At 37.9% G+C, this 21,698-nt stretch overlaps 1 protein-coding gene across 1 annotated transcript; it reads left to right on the top strand.

Annotated features, from left to right (window-relative positions):
- The first annotated feature begins 19,152 nt into the window (after positions 1 to 19,152).
- gas1a (growth arrest-specific 1a) lies at positions 19,153 to 21,467 on the top strand. Its single transcript, XM_027138615.2, has one exon. The coding sequence runs from the start codon at positions 19,670 to 19,672 to the stop codon at positions 20,465 to 20,467; it is 798 nt and encodes a 265-aa protein (XP_026994416.1). The 5' UTR covers positions 19,153 to 19,669; the 3' UTR covers positions 20,468 to 21,467.
- The last annotated feature ends 231 nt before the right edge of the window (positions 21,468 to 21,698 follow it).

The following is a 21,698-nucleotide window of genomic DNA, read 5'->3' on the forward strand; positions in this document are numbered from 1 at the left end:
AGTTACGGGTTGAAAAGGTCACCAAAAGCAACGCTTCATCAATCTGAAGGCCAGTGCTGTTAAAGGAAGGTTGAGTTTTCAGGGCTGAAAGGTTATATGACGGCAATATTTACAGTGCTAATGTCATTGTGAAATCTACTGATCCTGGTTGTTTTGAAAGCTAAGAAGATGTGCAGGATGAAAGACAGGAAGCATATGAAGCATAAAAAGAGTTTGCTTTTAAAGTCTGGTTTCTGGCATGTCTATTGTAGTTCCTGTTCCGTATGGAAACATGAAACGTGATATGGTCTATCACTGAGATGACTAGAAAAAGGAAAAGGGAAAAAGAAAAAGCTCTTCACACCAGCAGGTTAGCCTTGTCAACTAGGGAAAACCAAGAGGATTTCCAGATGCATGCTTTAGTCTTTGTCTATGCTGAAGACAGATATCTGGACATCGTAATCCCAGCCTGGCAGCTCGCCAAGAACTTTCCCTTTGTGATTTATTGGAAGTTTGTAGAGGGATGTTCTTTCGAGTTGAAAGGAAGGTAGTAAGCAGATCCAAACTAACATATCAGACATGTGGTTTTTGAACAATTTTGTCTATGTAGAAACATAGCAACAGTGATACTAGTGTTCCCAAAAGAAATTGGAACACAGATTACATGATATACAGTATAGACACCGAGAGTTTCATTATACTTTCTATTTTATAGTCTTGTTTGTTTTTACCATTATCATGTTCAGCAAACCAGGAGCCTATATTGTCAGATTTATGCAATCAATATTCATAATCAAGAGAGAACCATGATAAACAACACAATGATGGGAAAACACAGATAGTGAAAATAACTGACATTAGATCATTTGTGAGGAAAATGGTTGCATCAATGAAGATTCAATGAAAAGTATTTGTACAGGTTGGAAAAAAGGAGTTTATTTCTGAATAAATAAAATTTAAAGGTTAAATTCGGTTGAAATACTTAGGGTGAAAACAGATGTGTTTCACTAAATAGTCAAAATTCCTTTAATACAGGAAGCAAATATCTGACTTAACATCTGAAATAAGTGTCCAAGAGGAACAATGCAAAAAAATCTCCATTCCCTTTTTATATAATTCAGTTATTACTTAATTTTGGACACTAGTATAAAGCTGGAGAGCTGTAGCTTCGAGTGTCCATGCTGTTTATGTCATCTTATCGCTTATCTTTGGGAAAGACTGTTCTGTCTCTCAGATTATCTCTTTTCAATCCCACTAAAAATGAGGAAAAGTGATCTTGAAAAATGCGGATTAAAATACATGCTATGTATAAAGACCATTATTGATAAGCCAACAATTATAAATATAATAATTAAATGAGCATCTCTGCGGTTTGATGCCCACCTCATGTGTGCAGAATCTCCATGTTATCTCAGTGCTTTGGGGTTTCCTCCAGGTTCTCTGGTACAAATAAATGCATGGTAGACTGATTAGCACATCTAGATTGTCTGTAGTGTGTGTGTGTGTGTGTGTGTGTGTGTGTGTGTGTGTGTGTGTGTGTGTGTGTGTGTGTGTGTGATTGTGCCCTGTGATAGATTGGCACCCCAGGGTGCTGCCTGCCTTGTCCCTTGAGTCTCAGGTATAGGCTCCAGGTTCCCTGTAACCTTGAGGAGTATAGAGGAAGGTTTGCCAGATAAAAGAATATAAGCTTGTTATGATGGTGTTCATTCCTTCATCCTCATTACCCACACACATCACATTCACACCTACTGGCATGTTACTGGAGGTAAAAGTATTAACTAAATTAATATAAATATAAATAGCTTTAAACAACACAATATGGTTCATGTTTGTTAGTAAATATCAAGTGCAATTGGTTGAATACAGTATACATGATGTTTATGGAGATGTTCTCAGGTAGTCCAATAGTTAAATAATCTGAGTGAATGGGTAAAAATGTTTAAAAAAATTTAACACACACACACACACACACACACACACACACACACACACACACACACACACACACACACACACACACACACACACACACACACACACACACACACACGCGCGCACACACACACAATTTAGATGTCTCTTTAAGATAGTTTTGTTACTCATCTTCATATTTTGTCTTCCAAATAACAAATTCATCATATCTGTTTTTGCACATCTACAATATTGTGAAAGTGATTTGTCAAACATACAGTATTGATAAGGAATTCCCACGTCCGCAGAGGTTAGTTACTAAGAGAAGCAAACTGTCAAACAGATCTACAAAACAGCCAAGAGTGTACTAAAGAACCTGACACATTCCCACAGTTAGAATCTATGGTGAAGGAGGTCAGGGTGTCTTTAAACTTACTTTTTGATTATTTGTATTTTTTTTTCCACGTTATTTTTCCCATTTTCTCCCATTTCGTTCTCCCATTAGACCCTTAGGACCCAAAGATTAAACAAACATCTGGAGTTAATATACATGAGATGAGAACAGATACAACAATTCTGATCCAGCAGAGCTATTTGTGCGTAAGTGGAAGATAATGTATCAGAGGAGATAAGACTAAGACTGACCCATGATGGCTTACTGTCCAAAGGAATCCAGACTGTACTCCCAACTCCCTCCCAGAATGCAGTGCATCATGTTTGGTGTGTTGACTCCTTATCTCCTTATCCTTCATTCATTAATAAGCCTAAGCCACCTGTATGGAAACTCCTACAAAGTGTCATTTATGTATGAGTGCTGATCTCGAACTGGCTTTTATTTTACAGTCTCTATATTTTTCCACTCCTCCCCCTTTTTTGTCTCTGATAAATCTCTCCATCCTTCCCTGAAGTGGCTCGCTGCAAAACAACAGATTAGGTTTCAGCTTCTCTCAGCCGTAAGTCCTTGAGGCTAATTATTGGGGTTAGCATGGACCACTTCACATGAGACCTAACACTTTGGAACTGTATGAATTGTAATGTGTGAAGACATTTTTTTAAAAACAGCATTCAAGTTTACTATTGTTATCTTGTCAGTGTTAAAAGAAGCCTTTGTACACACCAAAACATGACAATTCAACCAAAAACATTAAAGAAAACCCCATACCAAAAATGAACACATGATAACATGCTTGTTGCTGACTGGAAATGGAGTACAACAATTACACAGAAATAATAACAATAAAACCATTTTAATCTGTTACCTAGTTAGTCTATTTAAAACGATTTGCTGTTGTGTTCTTGGCTTTGCCGTGTTTTCTGTTTTTCTTTATTTTATGTTTCCAAATTTGCTGTTGTGTTTTTGGTTTTCCTCTTAAGTTTTTGGATTGTGTTTCTGAGTTTGCTGTCCTGTTGTGTCTTTGGTTTTCTTGTTGCATCTTCGACTTTTTTTTTGTTGCATCTTTGACTCAGTTTTTATTTTTATTTGCTATTCTGTTTTTGTTTTTTTTTATGGTGTTTTTAAATTTGCTGTTATAGTTTTGGTCTTGCTGTTGTGGTTTTAAATTTATTTTGGATTGCTTTACACGGACATGACACGGTATTTAAGAAATAGATATGCCAACTTTTGGTGACTTTAGCATATCTAGATCTATAATATTTACCTATCCAGTGGTAATACTTGGGAGTACTGTGTGATTAGACTGATAAAGATTGGTCAGTGTGAATAAATATATTATACCATGGTAAATTAGCATCCTTATAGTAGCATTTTTGCATTACAGCTCCAGTACTAATCAATATCTCTAGAATTTAGAGATGGGTTTATTCTGCAAGTATGTCTGCTCCTGGTAAAATTAGCCCGTCATGTTGAGTGTTGACAGAAATGCTGAGTGCAGAGGAATCTTGCAGACGACATGAGCCTGAGGCGAGGCCTCTTGGCCAGCTGCTGCTGTCAGGTACTGAGCTGTTTGGTGGTAAATCATGGCTGTGGCCTGGTGAGAACGGCACTCCAACATCTCCCATTTCTCCTCGTGCTGATGGGAAAAGCAGCCCCGCTGCCTGTTCCGGCCTTGCTTGAGTTCCAGAAAGAAGTCTGTTAACTGTCCTTCCCATGAGGATTATATCATAATCCCTACAGCAACTGCTACAGAAAGCACATGCCCCAGATTCACTCAGCAGACTCTAGACTAATTTAGATGTTTTTATTAAAGTTGATTATGTTTTTGTGTGGATGTAGCTTTTATTCATTTACTCTGATTTCCAAGGAAACAATGAAGTCATTTATTTTAGTTTGCAATAACAAGGGAGATGATTGTTTAATTATTATTATTTTTCACATAGTAGAAAATTATCTAAACACCAGGTTTCCATAATGCTGCACATCATGATTGAATTTTAAATGTGTGCAGATATTTGCATGCGGTTGATGGCAGCATACAATAACTGGTACACTCGCTGGCCACTTTAATAGGAACATTTTGCAATAACTTAATCAGCCAATTGTTATGTCAGTGCAGAATATAAGCAAATACAGTTCAAGAGCTTCAAGTTGTTTTTCTCAGTGATTATGACCAAAGCATGGTTTATGGTGCCACACTGGCTGGTGTAACACTGGAAACTGAAACACTGGTCTCCGAAGACTTCCAGACACAACAGTCTCTAGAGCAGCAGTTCTGAGGGCAGAAACCAACAACAGGAGTGAACAGCCAGATTGATTTGAGGCTTTGGTGACACTTATAACACTCTGTACACCTGTGATAAGCAAAAACGCACAAAGAACACACAAAGTGCTGAACATTGGGGCCAATGAGATACAACAGGAGCCCAAGAGAACAATCCTGGCAGCCAGGAATAGGGATTTGAGGCTACAGCAGGCACAGACTCTGCAATACTAAACAAGGTGACATGACTTGATTTGCTAATTGGATAATTGCATGAATAAGCAGGGTTACAGTCGATCATATTAATGAGAAGTGATTATATATGATGGTATGTACCCAATTAAATTAAATGATTATAATTGTAATGAGTTATTTTTCCTATATTGTAACTAAAACCACATTCTACAATCAGTCTTTGAATCGAATGTGACCTTTTGCAACATTTTGATGTCAAAAATCAATCCTCCTCATGTATCATTCATGCATCCGTCCAATACCGGAAAAGATTTTGCCTCTAGATTAATTTCTTGAGTTTCTTAGACTCTCACATGCTCTTCATCCAAGCACAGTAGACAACAAAAAATGAACGAGAGAATGTGAGAGCAAGATGGTGAGACACATGGTGACCATGTGGAGGTCATCTTATCACAAGTTCAAAGAGAAAGCGTGGGTCAAGGAGGCTTACTCAAACCTCACAGTATGCTTTCATGATAAGGACTGGTGGATGGCGTGTTGGCTGGTGAACCGGGGGTCCTTGAGGACACGTGCTTGATCCTCGTCATTGAGCGATGAGAATAGGGAGCTTCTACTGCTTCTTTGAGAATCAAATCCAGACCCGTCAACTCCCACTCTCTGATAGCTCCTATTTCATTTTGGTTTCCAAAGCTAAATAAGAATTTATCATAGCATTGCAAAAAGAATTCCGTCTTAAGGGTACAAGGCACACATGTTGAAAGACATTGCAATAGATTAAGAATGTTTCCATGGTGAAAATATATCTTATTTGGTGGATGACAGGGTATTTATTTTCAAGATTTTACTTAACTGCACACAACCAAAAGAAAAGAAATTGGAAGTGGAATTGAAAACAGTGCCTGGAGCCTCTTGAATTCTAATTAATTGGAATAACTATTTAATTATATGTCAAACTAGAACTTATATTTAAAAACAGAACAATCTTTTTATAGCACCATATAATTTAATTTAAAAATGTTTAAACCTTAATGCTTATACATTTAGGCCAGCAAAAAAAATCACAGTTATGAGAAGGAATCAAATGCCAGTGATTTGTTTTAACAGCACCAGTAATACTGGAATACAGGTCTTTGGGTGATTAACCCTCTTGTAGCCTTAGCCACTCTTGTGTCCTTGTTCCATGCTGGAAATAGCCTTTCTCCAGAATTAGATAAGGCCCTGTGTAAGAACCACTTCTATTGAAGCAGCCTCTATTGAAGTCAGGCTTCAGATTGTGGGGGTTGGGAACTATGTTCAGACAGCCACTACCAGCCTGGGTCTTCAGTCTGACATTATCCAGTTATCTGGCATGTCCATGGGACTCGATGTTGATAGACGAATTGGGCCGCTGCCCCTCCATTCATCTCCATTTAAGCCTGAAGGAGTGACAGTAAGCATGTCTGACACTGGAGGGCAAAAGAAGGTTCTAGATTGTTTGAATGTTATCTCAGACGAGCTGGGATTGCTAAGCTGTATTTTTGTGGTGGTCTGAAAGGGACTGTGTGTGTATATCCACTGTTCTCTTTGCAGAAGCTGCTGTGGCTCACCAGACTTTCAGTCTCCAAACAGCCTCTGTGTCTGCATAGTCACTGTCCCTATTTCCGCTTTGAAGGAGATGTCAAATACTATCCTTGCACAATTCACTCATCTGTCTCCATGTGCCTCTTTGTGGTGGCCATGGTTTCTGCCTATGTTTCTTCTTCTTTCACACAGTGACAGAGTGTACTCACAAACTGTATTATAAACCAAGTGGAACATAGTTGAGGGCAAGAGGACATCTGTACTACCATCTGCACTGGCACAACTTAAGCAAGCAGCTGAACTCAGTAGCAAATATTTTATACTCATTGTCTGAGGCTTTTGCTGTGTAAATCTGTATTTGTGTTGTGTGTGCCTCAACGATGTCCTCATTTTTCGAGGACATAGCAATAATGCATTGAGTCATAGGGTGTACAAAGGGTCATTAAACAGGCCAGTGCAGCTTCGCGGTGCATTCCATGCAGGGTAAAGTCAGAACAGAGGCCAAGGATATAGAGCTGTCTCTTCGAACATACCCAATGCTCTAACGATCAGGTCGTAAACCTTTGCCTTCCACAGAGAACTAAATCTACTTGCCTTCACAGGCAGTTACGTCTACGGTGATACAGCTGGAAAAACCAGAGAACATCTGACTTAAATGCAGCCCATTACCATAACAAGACACAAAAGGGCAAATTATTTGAAGCTCGTAGTTGAAAGAATTTCCACTTATTGGAGCCCCAATTATTCTGATTTAGTGATCCTTAATCACCACCAATGCTATGGAAGTTTCATAAGAATTTGAATGACTGCTCAGCCTGCCCTTTGCCCTAACCTCAACAGAGCTTGGCATGTGGGAACATGTTGTTTTAATCAGTTTCTGCTTTATTTTATTGCAAGTCCTATTTGAGAGAACTTGAAAACAATGGACAGAGAGCAAACACAGTGCTATATCAGCCAGTATATTTCCACAAGGATACTAGGAGGGTGGGTTTATGTTTGTTCTAACGGATGAAGTCATCCAGGGTGTTAAACCTAGAATTAGATCAGCTGCTTTGAGCAAAGACACAGGCATTTGTTGTGACAGGCTGAGGACAGCTGCAGAAACCGTTTCTTTCACATGCCCCATGATGGCTTTATTAACAGGGATTGTTCAGTGATAAAGCAGCAATGAACTGGTGGTGGATTTCAAAATGACACACAAAATAATAACTAAAAAAAATTTATATAAAAAAGAGCTCTGAGTTTATTGGCAAAATTTTCAGTGTGCTTGAGACTTGAGATCTTACAGAAACAGGCTACATAGAATAAAGCTTGAATATGTTATTTCTTTTGTTCAGATACACAGTGCAAGCCATGTTTTTACTGCTGTCTCAACTCAAGCTGTGCAGCAATACTTGCAGTTCTCAGAGAAAGATACTGAAAAAGGGAGAAATAGGCCACGCAAGAGAGAGAGAGAGAGTGAGAGAGAGAGAGAGAGAGAGAGAGAGAGAGAGAGAGAGAGAGAGAGAGAGAGAGAGAGAGAGAGAGGCTAAAAGGGACGTGAGGCTTAAACACTTGCGCCAAACTCTCAGCAGAGCACTTCCACGGCCACTTGCAACACCAAAAGGCTTCATGACGGTCTTTTCAACCATGTCGTTTAACCTTCCAGAAATTTTTATTTCTCGTGCATGGGTAAGATGTTTTTAAGAACTTCCAACCTCATAGAATCAAACACATTGGAAAATGACACGCTCTAAACACTCAGAATTCCTCTGTTTCTGTTATTATTAATGATGGGTGACAAGAGACCTACCAGTGACTCCGGCTTACATCACACAGTGAAGCTTAGTTTCACACTGGATCTTCGCAGTGTTCCATTGTTTATGAAATGGAGTGGTGTGTATATCAGAAGTTGAAGGTGGTCTGTGTCCTCAAGACGTCAAGAATGAAGTGTGTGTGTCTGTGTGGGGTGATGAAGGTATAGTGTTGAAGAAAGGACCACCGTCAGGGTGTTTGTGTGTTTCTTCAAGAGGTATTTTTTTTAGTCAAGGATTAAATTAACTATATCACACACATTAGTTACAGCTAGATTGGAAAAAACATCTTTGTGTTTGGTTTAAAGAATAATAAGATTAAAGAAGAATGAATTAAGAGAGCTGTGGGATGGAGCTAGTCCTCATGTGTTCTTTTAGCAAAGAAATAGACATTTTATGCTGTTAAACAAAACTTGAACATATTACTGAAAAAAAATATTGTGCGTTACTGAGTAAATCCAATGGATGCAGCCCAGCACAGATGGGATTATTAAAAACTGTTACGAAGCAGAGCAAAGATCTCTCTCCATCTATAATATTCCCCACTTATTTTCCAGATTTGGCTAAATGAAAGACATTTGCCGTATTTATAATGTGTGAATAGTTTCTTTTTCTTTTCCTTTTTTTATTCACACCCCCTGGGTATTTCTGCTCTATTTTGAGATTTTTGTTCCTCTGCCAAGATAATAAGCTCTGGTGCACATCATTGCTCATGCTGTAAAGCCTCTGTATTAAGTCAAAATGTTTTGTACGCATAAAGTGAAAAATCAAATTATCTTCACAAATACAGATGCCTAAAAAATATTTTTGAAGAGGTTTTTGTAGTGGAGGAAAGGTTGGTCTTTATTTTATTTGCTGAATTCATATAGGATGCTTCTGTACAATAAATAAATAAATAAATAAACAAACAAATAAATAAATAAGCATTTTTTATCGAATATTCTTGCGTCCTAAATGACATCATCTTCACAGTGTGCCACAATACTGTCAAGAGTATTTCATTTTCTACCTAGGCGATTAAGGAGATAAAGGAATACATGAAATCAGTGGGGATTTGTCAAAAGCCATGCATGTAATAACAACCACAAGCTTACACTTTCAATCAAAAGCTTTTTATTTCCCAAACACCCGGTTATTCCAAAGACTGAATCCTATTATAAAGTTGATGACATGAGATCTATTCCCCTGCAGTGTGCGTTTGTGCAATCGACTGGTTTTTGGCTCTGTGTAAAACAACACTGAGGTATGTGGACGTTTCATATTTGAGAACTTAAAAAAAATTCAAGCTATATGAAAGCTATAAACCTTTTTGAACAGTATTAGGTAATGGCAGTTAATAGAGAAGAAATTTTGGAAATAATGAATTCAAGCTCAGTCTGAAAGGACTGGAGTCAGTATCACTCCACCCAGGCCTGCTGTCCTCTATGTACTTTGCAGCTGATGATTTAGACATTGTGTAGAAGTATAAGCAGTATAAGTATAATCGTCAAAGCAATGCAGAGATCACACCTTAGATGAGCAGTTTGCCCTACCAAGTTGTCTTTGAACACCATGTGCATGGAAGCATGGAAGACTCAAACTCATAACCATGACCAGACCATCATCCAAAATAAAAAAAAGAAGGTAAAAATACAACCGTAGGAACAGATAAATGAAGCCTGATGGGTCATAACCTATGACTGAACCATGAGTGGAGAGAAGTAAAGAGATGTACGTCCCTCCACATTGCAGTTCATTCTTGTGATTTACAGGAACTTCCTGATGGATTACTGAACGGTGACCTTTAGGCATGGAGTGATGAATATGTCTGAAAACATCTGGCAGGCTGAAGACATGAGAACTTGGATACTGGTGGAAACCAGATACTGGACAGGGTTCATTATCGTAAAATACCAGCATCCAGGATTCTTTTGTTAAGCATTTATATGGCTAAAGCTTGAGCTAAGATCCATCGGGATTTATTTTTCTTTCAAGGATTAGCGATAGTATGAAATAAGTGCTTGCGAGTAACAAATGCGCTCCTACCAAACACTACATGGATTCTGACATAAAAAAAAAAACTCAAGGTAATATTTATGGTACCTGAATTCGCTGGCTTGGCCTGCTCAACTACTGACCATAATTAAAAAAGCCATTTTTATAGCAGGCTCCTATAAAAACTCACCATGACATGCCACCTCAAGCACTTTCTCGCTTTCATCTTAGCCATATAAGGAACCAGTGGTAAATTAATGGATGGAAAATTACATTACATTTGCCAGACACTTTTATTCAAAGTAACATACAACTTACAAGTTGAAAGGCAAGGTTCACGCTTTAGGACAGAAAAATGGCAGCTTGGCAGTGTTGGAGATTTTAACTCACAACCTTACTCACAATTTTAAAGCATAACATTTGAATGACCAAATCTTCACTGACCAAATGACTATGAATGACCAAATAGTGTCAGTAGCAAACATCTAATATCACAACTATTCGTAGTTATACCACAATGCTGTTGAATTGCGTTATACAGACACACCAATAAATAAGATTACATATAAATAAAAACATGCAATAATAGACTGTGGTAATAAGGGCTGTGGTGTAAGAGGAATAAAACTCTTCTAGAAAACGAAGATCTTAGATTAGGAGATTAAAGGTTTGTGTAAGAGCTTTACAGTGTAAACTACTAAAGAAAATTTAAAATTGCTGTATGTTCTAAGTTATACATTAAAATAAACAATTACATATGTTTTAGATTTAGAAAATAGCTCATTAGTAGATTCGATGCCACCTTTGTATTGTTAAACACTGCTATTTATTCAAAGCAACACAGCTGGGTCTAGTTTATTACATTTTACAAATGGGTTTATGTCACACGTGGGAATGTTTTCAAAAGTTTGGCTTTTAGAAATAACAAACATCATGTAACAATAATCATAGTCATAGAAAAGCAATGGAAAATAAATAAAGAATGAAAATCTGCAAACTAATCCTGTGATATTGTAGGGTTTTTACCTAAACATGACCCTAGTTATACTGTCCATGCAGCCTAGCAGGCCATTAACCATCACACTCGTACATCTTGTTTCGGTTATATAGTTTTGTTCTGTCCTTTATTTCACATGGAGTAAAATATATGACCAGTGAGCTAGAAAACAGCCCAAACAAATAAATTTCTTAATCCATGGTAACTGTGGTGTTGCTGATCTCACTGTAATGTGATGACATGAGAAAGTGTGATATTTATATGTGCACTGCATTTATAAGAGGTTTGTGTTATGACAAAATCTTAGCCTGAATCCAAAAATTGTGTATTTTCTGGAATGTGTATGATTTATGTTGCTTTCCTGTGATTCTGGGAATTGTAGTAGTGGTCTCAGGAATGGGACTGCTGTAGCAACACTAGTATTTACAGTCCAGTTATACAGTATATGTGTCTTCTTCATATGGACTGGAGGCCAGAAGGTTCATTTACATTTTGTAGACTAACTAATTAAGTTACATTTTAACATTACATTTATTTTTCATTCAAAAAACATTGGACAGACAAACATTTCACTGTTTATAGTTAGCACATGTAATTCTGAACTGGGCAGATTTCCCAATAATCACATAATGATATATGTAATTAGAACATCAAAATATCTTTCCAATATAATTAAAGAACTAAGGTCCAACTAGCTTCAATCAAGAAGCTAACTCATATGTTTTCCATCTAATCCACTTTCTTCTCCATCTGTTTTTCAGAAAATATGCTGGAAGATTTGCTGGACTGAGAGAAGAGAGGAGCGAGCTGGAGCTGTAACAAATGACATAATTATTATTATCTGGGACGTCTGGTGGAAATGACAGTCTCATCAGAATGCTGGAACACCCCGCTTCCTGTCCCAACAGACGTTCATTTCTAGAAGAAGGAAATGTGAATATGGAACAAAAAAGCACCCTGGCACACAGATGGAAGCAGAGGAAAAATGGCTCTCTGAGGTTTTAACAACCTACCCACATCTGTTTATTTAAAGAAGAAACCATTGTGTCAGTCAGTTATTCTAACACGTCCTGTGGCAGCTGCCGCTTAGGCCTGAAATGACGGCTTTTCAAATATACTGTTTACTCTCAGTCAAAGTGGCCCCCGAGCTGCAGTGGATCGAGCCAGATGGGTGATAAATACCATGAGGTTTCGCACTGCCTACTTTACTGAATCATGCAGCAAGACGAAGGAGTGGACTCAGAAACATGCTCTTTTTTATCAGCAAGTTACAGTATATACTGTAAACCCTCATGTAATGTTCATTTCTTACATTGGAAGTCCCATATATGTGTGGTGAAAAATATCCATAAATGACCATCTTGTTAACCAAGTTTTGAACAAATGTTAGAATTCTGCCAGCAATATACTTTGACATCTTTAACTTTGACTTTAAGAAAACATAGCATACTTTATTTCAACAAAGTTACATTTCATTTAGGTTACTTTCTGGTCTTGGCTGTCTGCCTTCAGTAATTTACCTTTTCTGCCATCAATATACTTGGATGTCTTTGACTTTAGCTTTGATTGTAAGAAAACATATTGATTGTTACAGTACCAAAAGCAGCAGTAAATGTACAGTAGTGAGTTTTCCTGAAGATATATGAAACTTGCCAGCTATGTTGCTTTTCTTATGCAATAAGTCATGGCTTTGATTATCAATGTATTGCTCAATCCATCCATCCATCCATCCATCCATCCATCCATCCATCCATCCATCCATCCATCCATCCATCCATCCATCCATCCATCCATCCATCCATCCATCCATCCAATTTCTGAACCATATATTTTACACATGTTACAAGGAGACTGTAACCTATCACAGAGGACTCAAGGTCACAAGCCAGGGGACACTGTAGGGACATCTCAGGCACAATTGCACTCATCCTCTCGGGCCAATTCACACACTACCGACAATTTAGAGATGCCAATCTTCAGACCGGGGGAGGAAACCAGAGAACCCAAAGGAAATCCCCAAAGCATGGGGCGCACAGGGTGGAGAAAGGAATCGTACCCCCAACCTTGAAGTTGTTAACCACAAAGACACCATTTTCCTAGATTTTTCGATACCACCACAAAATGTACTATTCTGACGTCGATCATCATCAAAACAGACAAGAATGCTTACAGACACTGTGTCGATGGGAGCAGACAGTGGTTTAGAAAGCTTAAATGACTTAATAAAAAAAGCATTAATTAAAACTAAATTTTTCCAACAGATAAATTAATCAGATTATTTATATATGTATTTGCAGCAATATTTTCATGTTTACATTAGTTTTAAATATAGAGTTAGAGAGAATAGAGAATATAGATTTTTCAAGGGAATTGGAATGCATTTTTCTCCGTTTTAACATTTTAATAACACTTTTAACAATTTTTAAAAATGCTCGAATTTTACTTCTGAGAAACATATTTCAGTTCAGTATTCAGATTATTGAATACTAAGTATAAGTATAAATACTAAATATAGATTTTTAGAATTAATATTTAAGGCCATAATAATGTTTATTCACAGTCTTCATATTAACTGGTCCAAGCACATGGAGTAGCATCATCGCAAATTTCTTAAGCATTTTAAAATGGGGGGATTTTGCACACTGTCTTAAATGATGCCAGGGCACTGGACATCTGCTGTGCTGATAAGGAACATTTCTAAAGCATGACTCTAAATGTCACAGGAGTCCAAGGCATGATGTTCTATTATAAACCATGCTTCCACCTCCAGACGGTCGTCATTTGAATGTGCCTTTTATTTGGCTTATCAAAACACCACGATACAGCAGAAGAGGGTTTGATAAGATGTGTTGCATACCTGTAGCGCGGCACAGAAGAGCTTGTGTGCTAACAGATGTTGAAAGTTTTTGGCAAACACAGACTCTGTTATATTCCCATCCCAAGTTACAAACAAAATACTGTAAAAAATGAACAGTGCCAAGATATTAAACAGAATTGCAAAAGTTTGCTTTATACACTCCTCAACATTTCCTCAACACAATTCATCACATTTTTAGTATTGCCACATATTTTGTGTATCACCTGATAACATCCTCCTCCAGATGAAGATATTCCAGGGCTGCACTGTACACATGGCTTCGATGTTGCAGTCTGAACCCCATGAGCCATTAATGCACAAATGTCTGATTTGTATCAGATCTTGGATGTTGAATGCTTGCAGCCACCCCCCCCCCACTCTCTCGCTTTAATTGATGTGGTTTGTTGTGTCTCATGCTCTAAAACCTTGCTACACTCCATGTATGCCTGATTAATATCATGTCTGTAAGTGGTTATCTTTTTTGGCCCGGTGTGCATATGCTGTTCTGCTTCTACACGCTATATGACAGACCCTTAGGCCTATTTAAATAATCTCGTGCATAGTATAGAAATCCATGTGTTGGGACAGCTGATGTGTGTATGTACTTTAATGTAGGTTTTAAAAAAACAATTGGAAGAACAAACACCAACCTCTGGTTTCTCTAGAAAGATAGATTGTTGTTGATGTTGGAAGTGGGATTTTCCATCTTCATCCTTCACTGTGATGTGAACAAATTTCTAGCACAGTGTTGTTTAATTCTCAGTACTGATTGGTTAGAAAGTGTTCATTAATTTTCTTTCACACACGAATGTGCTAGTTTTTATAGAATGTGCACATTTTCAATAATAACACATAATTCAGAAGGATTTGCAGGATAAATACTTCAGTATATCTAACAATAAACAAGTAAAAAAAAATAAAAAAACATGCTGATATTTTAAACAATGCAAACATTGATATGTTGGAGCTTAGGGATGTTTATTTAAAATTTATGGAAGTAGTCTCCAGTGTCAACACTCACAGTCAAGGCTGAAGCTTTTCTGTTTAGTCCAAGCATCTTAACAAGCTATCTTTTTATATTGCTAACTTTAAATGTTTATTACTGTTTTTACAACTAACTTGTAAATGTAACTATTAAACAAACAAACAAGCAAATTAAATAAATAAATAGCTGTAATAAACGAGTAATATAAAAGTACATACAATGCAATCTTCAATTATTTTTCTGTATTTTTCTCTCTCACTTTTTTTTTTACATAATGAACTCATAACCTGATGTTCCTTTCTGTTGACAGCTTTCTGCTGTTAGCGAAATAGTTACTGAAGTCATAGATTATGTTATAAATAAGTAAGTTAAAAGTATACGTCTGGCAATACTCTGGACTACAGCCCTCAGTTATCTCATCAGTGAGCTTTAACTTTCCAAACTTGAACAATAAGCCAAAGCTGTTGCACTGAATTTCACAGGCAATTTGTCTCTGAGCGTTTACAGTGATTGATCAGACATCTGTTTGTCTCTGGATCATGGTGTTAATGACAGCTGTTGTGATCTGTGCTAAAACCAATGGCAGCTGCTGTAGTGTGAAAAAAAATAAACATAATATGTCACCTAAAAGGCAAACCTACATAGAAGCCCCTGAAAAGTGAAATCCAAGTCACTGGAACAAAGGACATATTGTGTGAATTGAGCATATTTGGAATAATAGGGGTTACAGGACTAATATTTGAGGCTATGAATGTTCTTATAAAGACAGAAATTATAGCTCCTAGCATAACTGGCAGAGAATTGAAAGATATTGAACGTAAGTTCAGTCAAATCATAACTTTGAGAATAACTAAGAGAACAGTTTGCCTTCAGAGGTGCTGAGGGAATAGAAATTTGGCCTGTGAAAATCTGTGAAAAATCTGTTTTTTATTAGAGTCTAGGCAATGCTGTGAAAGAAAGGAAATTGGGAATAAATCGTTATTTATTTCAACACCTAGAAATATGGCAAGTTCCAGTGATTACCTTTGTAGCTGTAAAAGCAAATAAATTATATGAATAATTACAAACAATCAGTCAATTCTGGGAATTAATAAAAAGTGGGAAAAAACAGCATTAAATGTAATAATACATATAATGAATAACTGAATAACTAGCAAATAATTATAGTTACCTTAGATACTCTAAAGAAACAGCATGCAGAGATCTTATCAAAATGTTAAGGATGTTAAAAACATATTTCTAAGTTTGTTCAGAGTTTGAGTTATCGCTTCCCATTATCTCACTTCCTAAAGGTCCTATAGAGGAAGTTCCATATCCATATAAATGGATTGTTCCTCTCCAGTTATTTCCTGTAGTTTGATACTTCCTTTCTAAAACACACCACCTCCACCCACACATACAGTAGAAGCACATACACAAAACCTACTGAGCACCTTATAAACATCCAGCTTCAGTGATAACCATTTCTTGCATTTGTTTAGATGGTACATATGTACATCTATGACTGCTTTTCCAGACCACTCATTAAACATTCAAGTGAGATTACTAAGCATCTCAGTGGAGAGCCTCCAGGGACATTGTTGCATAGACAATATAGTGAGAATTCATCTCTGACATTTTTCTTGACATCTTGATGTACAAGACTTTATAAGTGACTAATGAAAGTCACAGTACACCAGTATCTGTGGTTGAAACCTAGATTTATTGAATAACTCAAATAGCAATTAAAATTTTTTGCTCAGAAAAACATCCTTCGTCCAATCCCAATTATTCATTTCAAGAATCTCTAGAGAAACCGTTTATCCATCTGTTTGAGATCATTTCACACTAAAATCATATGATAAACAAATCGTGCTAACTGCCTCCTAGTAGAGCTCTCAGTTGTCAGGGGAGCCTTGTGTTTGTAGTGACTTCATTGTGTTTGTCCCATAATTACATTATAGAAGCACAAAAGCGCCTTTAATGGCACCATCAAAAAGTAATGGCATGCAGCGCGCCGCTGTTCAGCACATCTGGTGTGTGTAAATTCAGCCTGCCAAAGAAAATAGTTTGGTTAGTTGAAAGTTTTCTTTTTTTCCCTCTCCCTCATTTTTGTCCTCCTTTAGGTCCATGTGAAGTTGTTAACGGGTCTCTCATTAGGAACATCTATTTTAATACAAGTGAAACAAGTGGGTTCGTTTTATTCCAATTAAAAAAAAACAAAACTTAAAACTTTTGAAGAACTATAGCTGTGTGCCTTTTTTTTTTTTTTTATAAAATCTGTTCTGTGTGTGTATGTGTGAGTGTGTGTGTGTGTGTGTGTGTTAGTTATGGTTTTTACTGTTGTTGTTACTTTCTACAATTACCATTTATTTGTTTCTGCTCATATATGATGGATGTCTCATGGCATTTCTTGTAGGGTCCTTAAAGAGCTCTCTGTTTGGTTTGGTCACATTGGATAAAAAAATGTTTGGCATATAAATAAAGAAAAAATGTATATGTATGTATGTCCAAAGTAGCTGTAAATGTTAATATAATGTAAAAAGAAACTACAGAAATGAACAAATTTGGAGTCAAGTGAGACTCAGGTGCTGACTTCAGTCCATTTTTTGTGAAAGAAATCATGACAGCTATCTTTATTATGTGGCTTCAGGGTTTGCTCTTTGACTGACTCAGGAGGATAGTGTTCCCTTCATACCTCACTGTGACCTGGAGAAGGCACAGCCAGTCTCAGATCTGGCCATCCGTAACTGACATTGAGTGCATTGTGTTTTTGGGTGGAGAGCTCATTGCACACTGGCCTAAAGGTACATTCCTGACTCAAGAGCACTGTTTGAAACACAAACCCCCTTTGTACCTAGTGGACTCACTACATTTGCAAACTTCAGCATCCAAATGTTCTTTTTTCAAGTGTGAACTTGCACAATATTATTTTTTCACAAGCGTAGGCATACCATCATTTTCCATTTGCATGCATGGCCACAGTTCATATCATGGTATAGAGATGATTGGCTTAGAAGCTGCATTCAACTGTCCTTTTATCTACTTTATTGATATTCCAAGTGGAGGACTGTGCCAGGAAGGATCAGTTTGAACATTTAATCATCATTCCTGCATGAACACATATTTTTCCATTTGGATCTTTCATATCTGAAAATTGAAATAACCTGGAAAGACCGGAATATATATATATACTGCAGCCAAGGGTAAATTTTTTGGGTGGGATTTTTGAAAGATTTCCAAAACCTTGTTTTTTTTTTTTTTTTTTAAATTGATTAAAGCTGCTACATCCCACTAACTGTATCTGAACAAAAAATGCACTATATGCATATACATAATAATTCATAATATGTTTAATCTGTGATATGTAGAAAATTTTGATAGAACTCATCTGTATAGTCTTTCAAATCTTTCAAGAAAAGTGCAAAGTTCAAAAACAGAAACAATAATTAAAAGATATAAAAACTTGTTCCCGATTGTCAAGAGTGTGTTAAATGACCTGCTCCTGGGTTTAAATTGGAATTAGGATAATTACATACAATTACAATTCATTAAACAATCAAAACAATAAGTCAAAAACAATATTTGCATTGTTAATTACTATTATTAATAATCTTATTCATCTCTTAATTAACAGCATGCATTATACGCCTTGTAATCTCTTCAAATGAATAACTAATTTTAGGGATCTTGTGGACTTGAATGATGACATGAGAGATTAGTACACAAGAGATGGAAATGCAAACTTTTAAACCTTATACACGAAGGCGCCAGATTATCAGATGCAGACAGGAAAATCTGCCTTGCCACAAAGAAATGTTAAATGGTTGCCTATGTCTCCTGTGACTATGACATCTACTTTTTTCCCTTTCTGATATAATTAGACATCTTGGGAATTTTAGAAAGCCCAAAACTACAACAACCGGCCCAAATTCACTATGTGTCTAGTAAAAGCAATGTCTAATTTCACATGTTTTTATTAGATGGATATTGAAATCAATCATGAGTGTTTATTGAAAGAATTGTTCCGGAAGCACTATCCAATTCTACTAATCACCACAGTTTGGTTTAGAATAAAAAAAAAATCGGCGGTCAGGATGATTTATAAACTGTGTACATTTCTGTGACAGAGTAACAACCCCACTCTACGCCACGCCTTTCTGTCTCCTATCTGCCTTAGACTCCGCCCCTTACAAACGCCCACGGTGACGTTTGCAGTTATGATGTCACAAGCCCTGGCCAATAGGAACACTCGAAACTTCAGTAAGACTCAAAGTGGATAAAGACGAGCGGCCGTGGCGGAGGAGCTGGTACGCGAGTCTAATGCGCTGCACTTTTGTTGTTTGTTTTTGTACTGTTGTAGTGTTTATTTTCCCCACGCGTAGTTAATGAAGGATGAGAAACCCACTTCCGTGAAGGCTTTTTTTTTTCTCAAGTGCACGAGTCGTGACTACTAAAGACCGCGCAAACTTAGACGAGCTCACTTTGGTGAAGCGGGACAGAGGAGAGGACCGAGCCAGCAAATCCTGCTGCTTACACACAGTGTGACGGAGAGAGAGCTGCATGAAGTGCTGACCGTCTCAGTAAATACATCTGGGTCAAATGGAAGAATGGAACAGATTTTTTCATTTTGAATAAAAAACGGACATCTGCAAGATCGATAACTTCAAGCGGAGTTGAATTACTTCTCGGGAAACACGAAATGATTTGAAAACATAACGGAACAGCTACTCTGAGCCCTTGACATGGACGCATGATTGGCCAGCTCTCGCCTTGACGCCAATGGCGAGGCTCGCGCGGTCATCCCGGGGCGCCGGCTCGAACCCTTGGCCGCTCGCCTGCGCGCTCCTGTTTTTCGGCACTTATGTGTGTGCGGGTCCGTCGTCGAATCGCGCGCGGGGACGTCTCGTCTGCTGGCAGGCTATTATGAACTGCCAGGCAGAGCCTGAGTGCCACTATGCATACGGACAGTACGTGCGCGCGTGCGACCCAGTGTTGAGCGGCCGGCGGCGCTCTTGCCCCAGCCACTGCATCGCATCACTTGTGCAACTAAACCAGACTAAAAGCGGGCCTGCGCTGGAGGACTGCAGCTGCGCAGACGATCATTTGTGTAGAGACACCAAGCGCGCAATCGAGCCGTGCCTGCCCCGGACCAGCAGTATGGGCTGCACGGAGGCGCGGCGGCAGTGCGAGCGCGACGGTCCGTGCCGTGCAGCGATGGGTGACTACCTGCAGCACTGCGGGAAACTTTTCAGCGGCGCCACGTGCTCGAACGCGTGCCGCGGCGTCATCGCGCATATGCGTCGCCTGCCCAAGGCACAGCAGCTCGACACGTGCGTTTGTGACGGCGCTGAACGTACCATTTGCGAATACGTCAAAGTGAGCATGCACACGCTGTGCTTCGGCATGCCGCCCGTGGTAGATAATGATGGATCCGGGGCGTTTAACGATGATTACGAGGATGAGGAGGATGATGGAGAGGACGGGTTACAGGACGGCCCGAGCAGCTCGGGGACGCGCGTGCAGTACTTGAGTGCTCTTGCCGTGCTTGCACCAGTCTTGGTATTGTTACGGTTTTAATGATAAATACAAAAAAAATGCATTAAACTCTTGCTTACACCTGATCATCAGCCGTTTAAACTTATCCCGTTCTAAAGAGTACCAAATGTACCTTTGGGTGACGTACAAGTCCTTTTATGGCATTGCATTCACCTTTGATTATCTATGCAAATGCACTGTTCATGAATTGAAATGGACATCGGGAACCATGGCACCATATTTATTTCTGACCAAGATCTCTACCTGGATGTCACAGAAGTCCCCAAATAAATCAGATCTAAACTCAGTCTGACACTACTGCCTTAAAACAAGACTGCCTGTGTAGAAATACTACTCAGACATTGTTCAGCAACACTTGTTGACAGAAAGAGCAATATGTATGTACACAAGAAAAAAAAATATTTTGTTAAGTAGAGATTTAACAATGCAAAGGTTTTAGCAAAGAGCTTTGCACTGCCATTATACAACTACACTGCAAAATCTCTTATGTTAAATGAATTCAGAAGTGTTGGACTTTTATTGACACTGCAGGTGTTGATTCAGCACTGTGGGTGTTATTTAAACATCAGGGCTTTTGCTGTGTAGCTATGTAAGCTATTTTATATAAAGTTGTGATTGACCGAGAGGCTGAATAACATTTCTATTAGGAATGCATTTGGAAAGTTTTTGGCATGCTGGAATAAATTAAAGAAGGTTGAATGTTGGATCATTTGCTCAAACGGACTGGATACAAGCATTTTTGTAGCCTATATTTGCATCACAGGATAGAACGCAATATTTTGTATCATAAGATGTCTATGAAAACGAAGCATGAGTCCAGCTTTAAAGGGAAGTTGGTTATTTTTTTGTACTGGTTTTCCTTTAAAAATATTGTACAGTGTAAATAGATTTTCAGAGAAATATAAGTTGTTCTATCTGAGATGAATTATGAACTGTAGAAAATGTCTAAATCCACTGTATGACTGCCTCAGTGATGTACTTTTTATAGAAGGCATAAAAACAAAAGTACCAAAACTAAAAACGAGTGTGTGTAATCTGTTTTTTCTTGTTACAGATTTATTTAAATGAGATTCACTGTCTTTTTCTAGGAGGCGTGTGATCACAAACTTAGCCGTGTGTTTGAGGAACATATTAAGTATTTTAAACACACACACATACACATACAAAAAAGAGCATCAATACCCTTCACTTTGCAAACAGTAGTGTTTGCTTACAAACTCTCACTTTTAGATATAGTTAGAATGTAAGCCTA

The sequence above is a fragment of the Tachysurus fulvidraco genome, chromosome 9 (assembly GCF_022655615.1).
Source record: "Tachysurus fulvidraco isolate hzauxx_2018 chromosome 9, HZAU_PFXX_2.0, whole genome shotgun sequence".
Taxonomy (NCBI): Eukaryota; Metazoa; Chordata; class Actinopteri; order Siluriformes; family Bagridae; genus Tachysurus; species Tachysurus fulvidraco.

What these genes read in the sequence shown, in the direction of transcription:
- gas1a (XM_027138615.2), top strand. Translation starts at nt 19,670, where the DNA reads ATGGCGAGGCTCGCGCGGTCATCCCGGGGCGCCGGCTCGAACCCTTGG.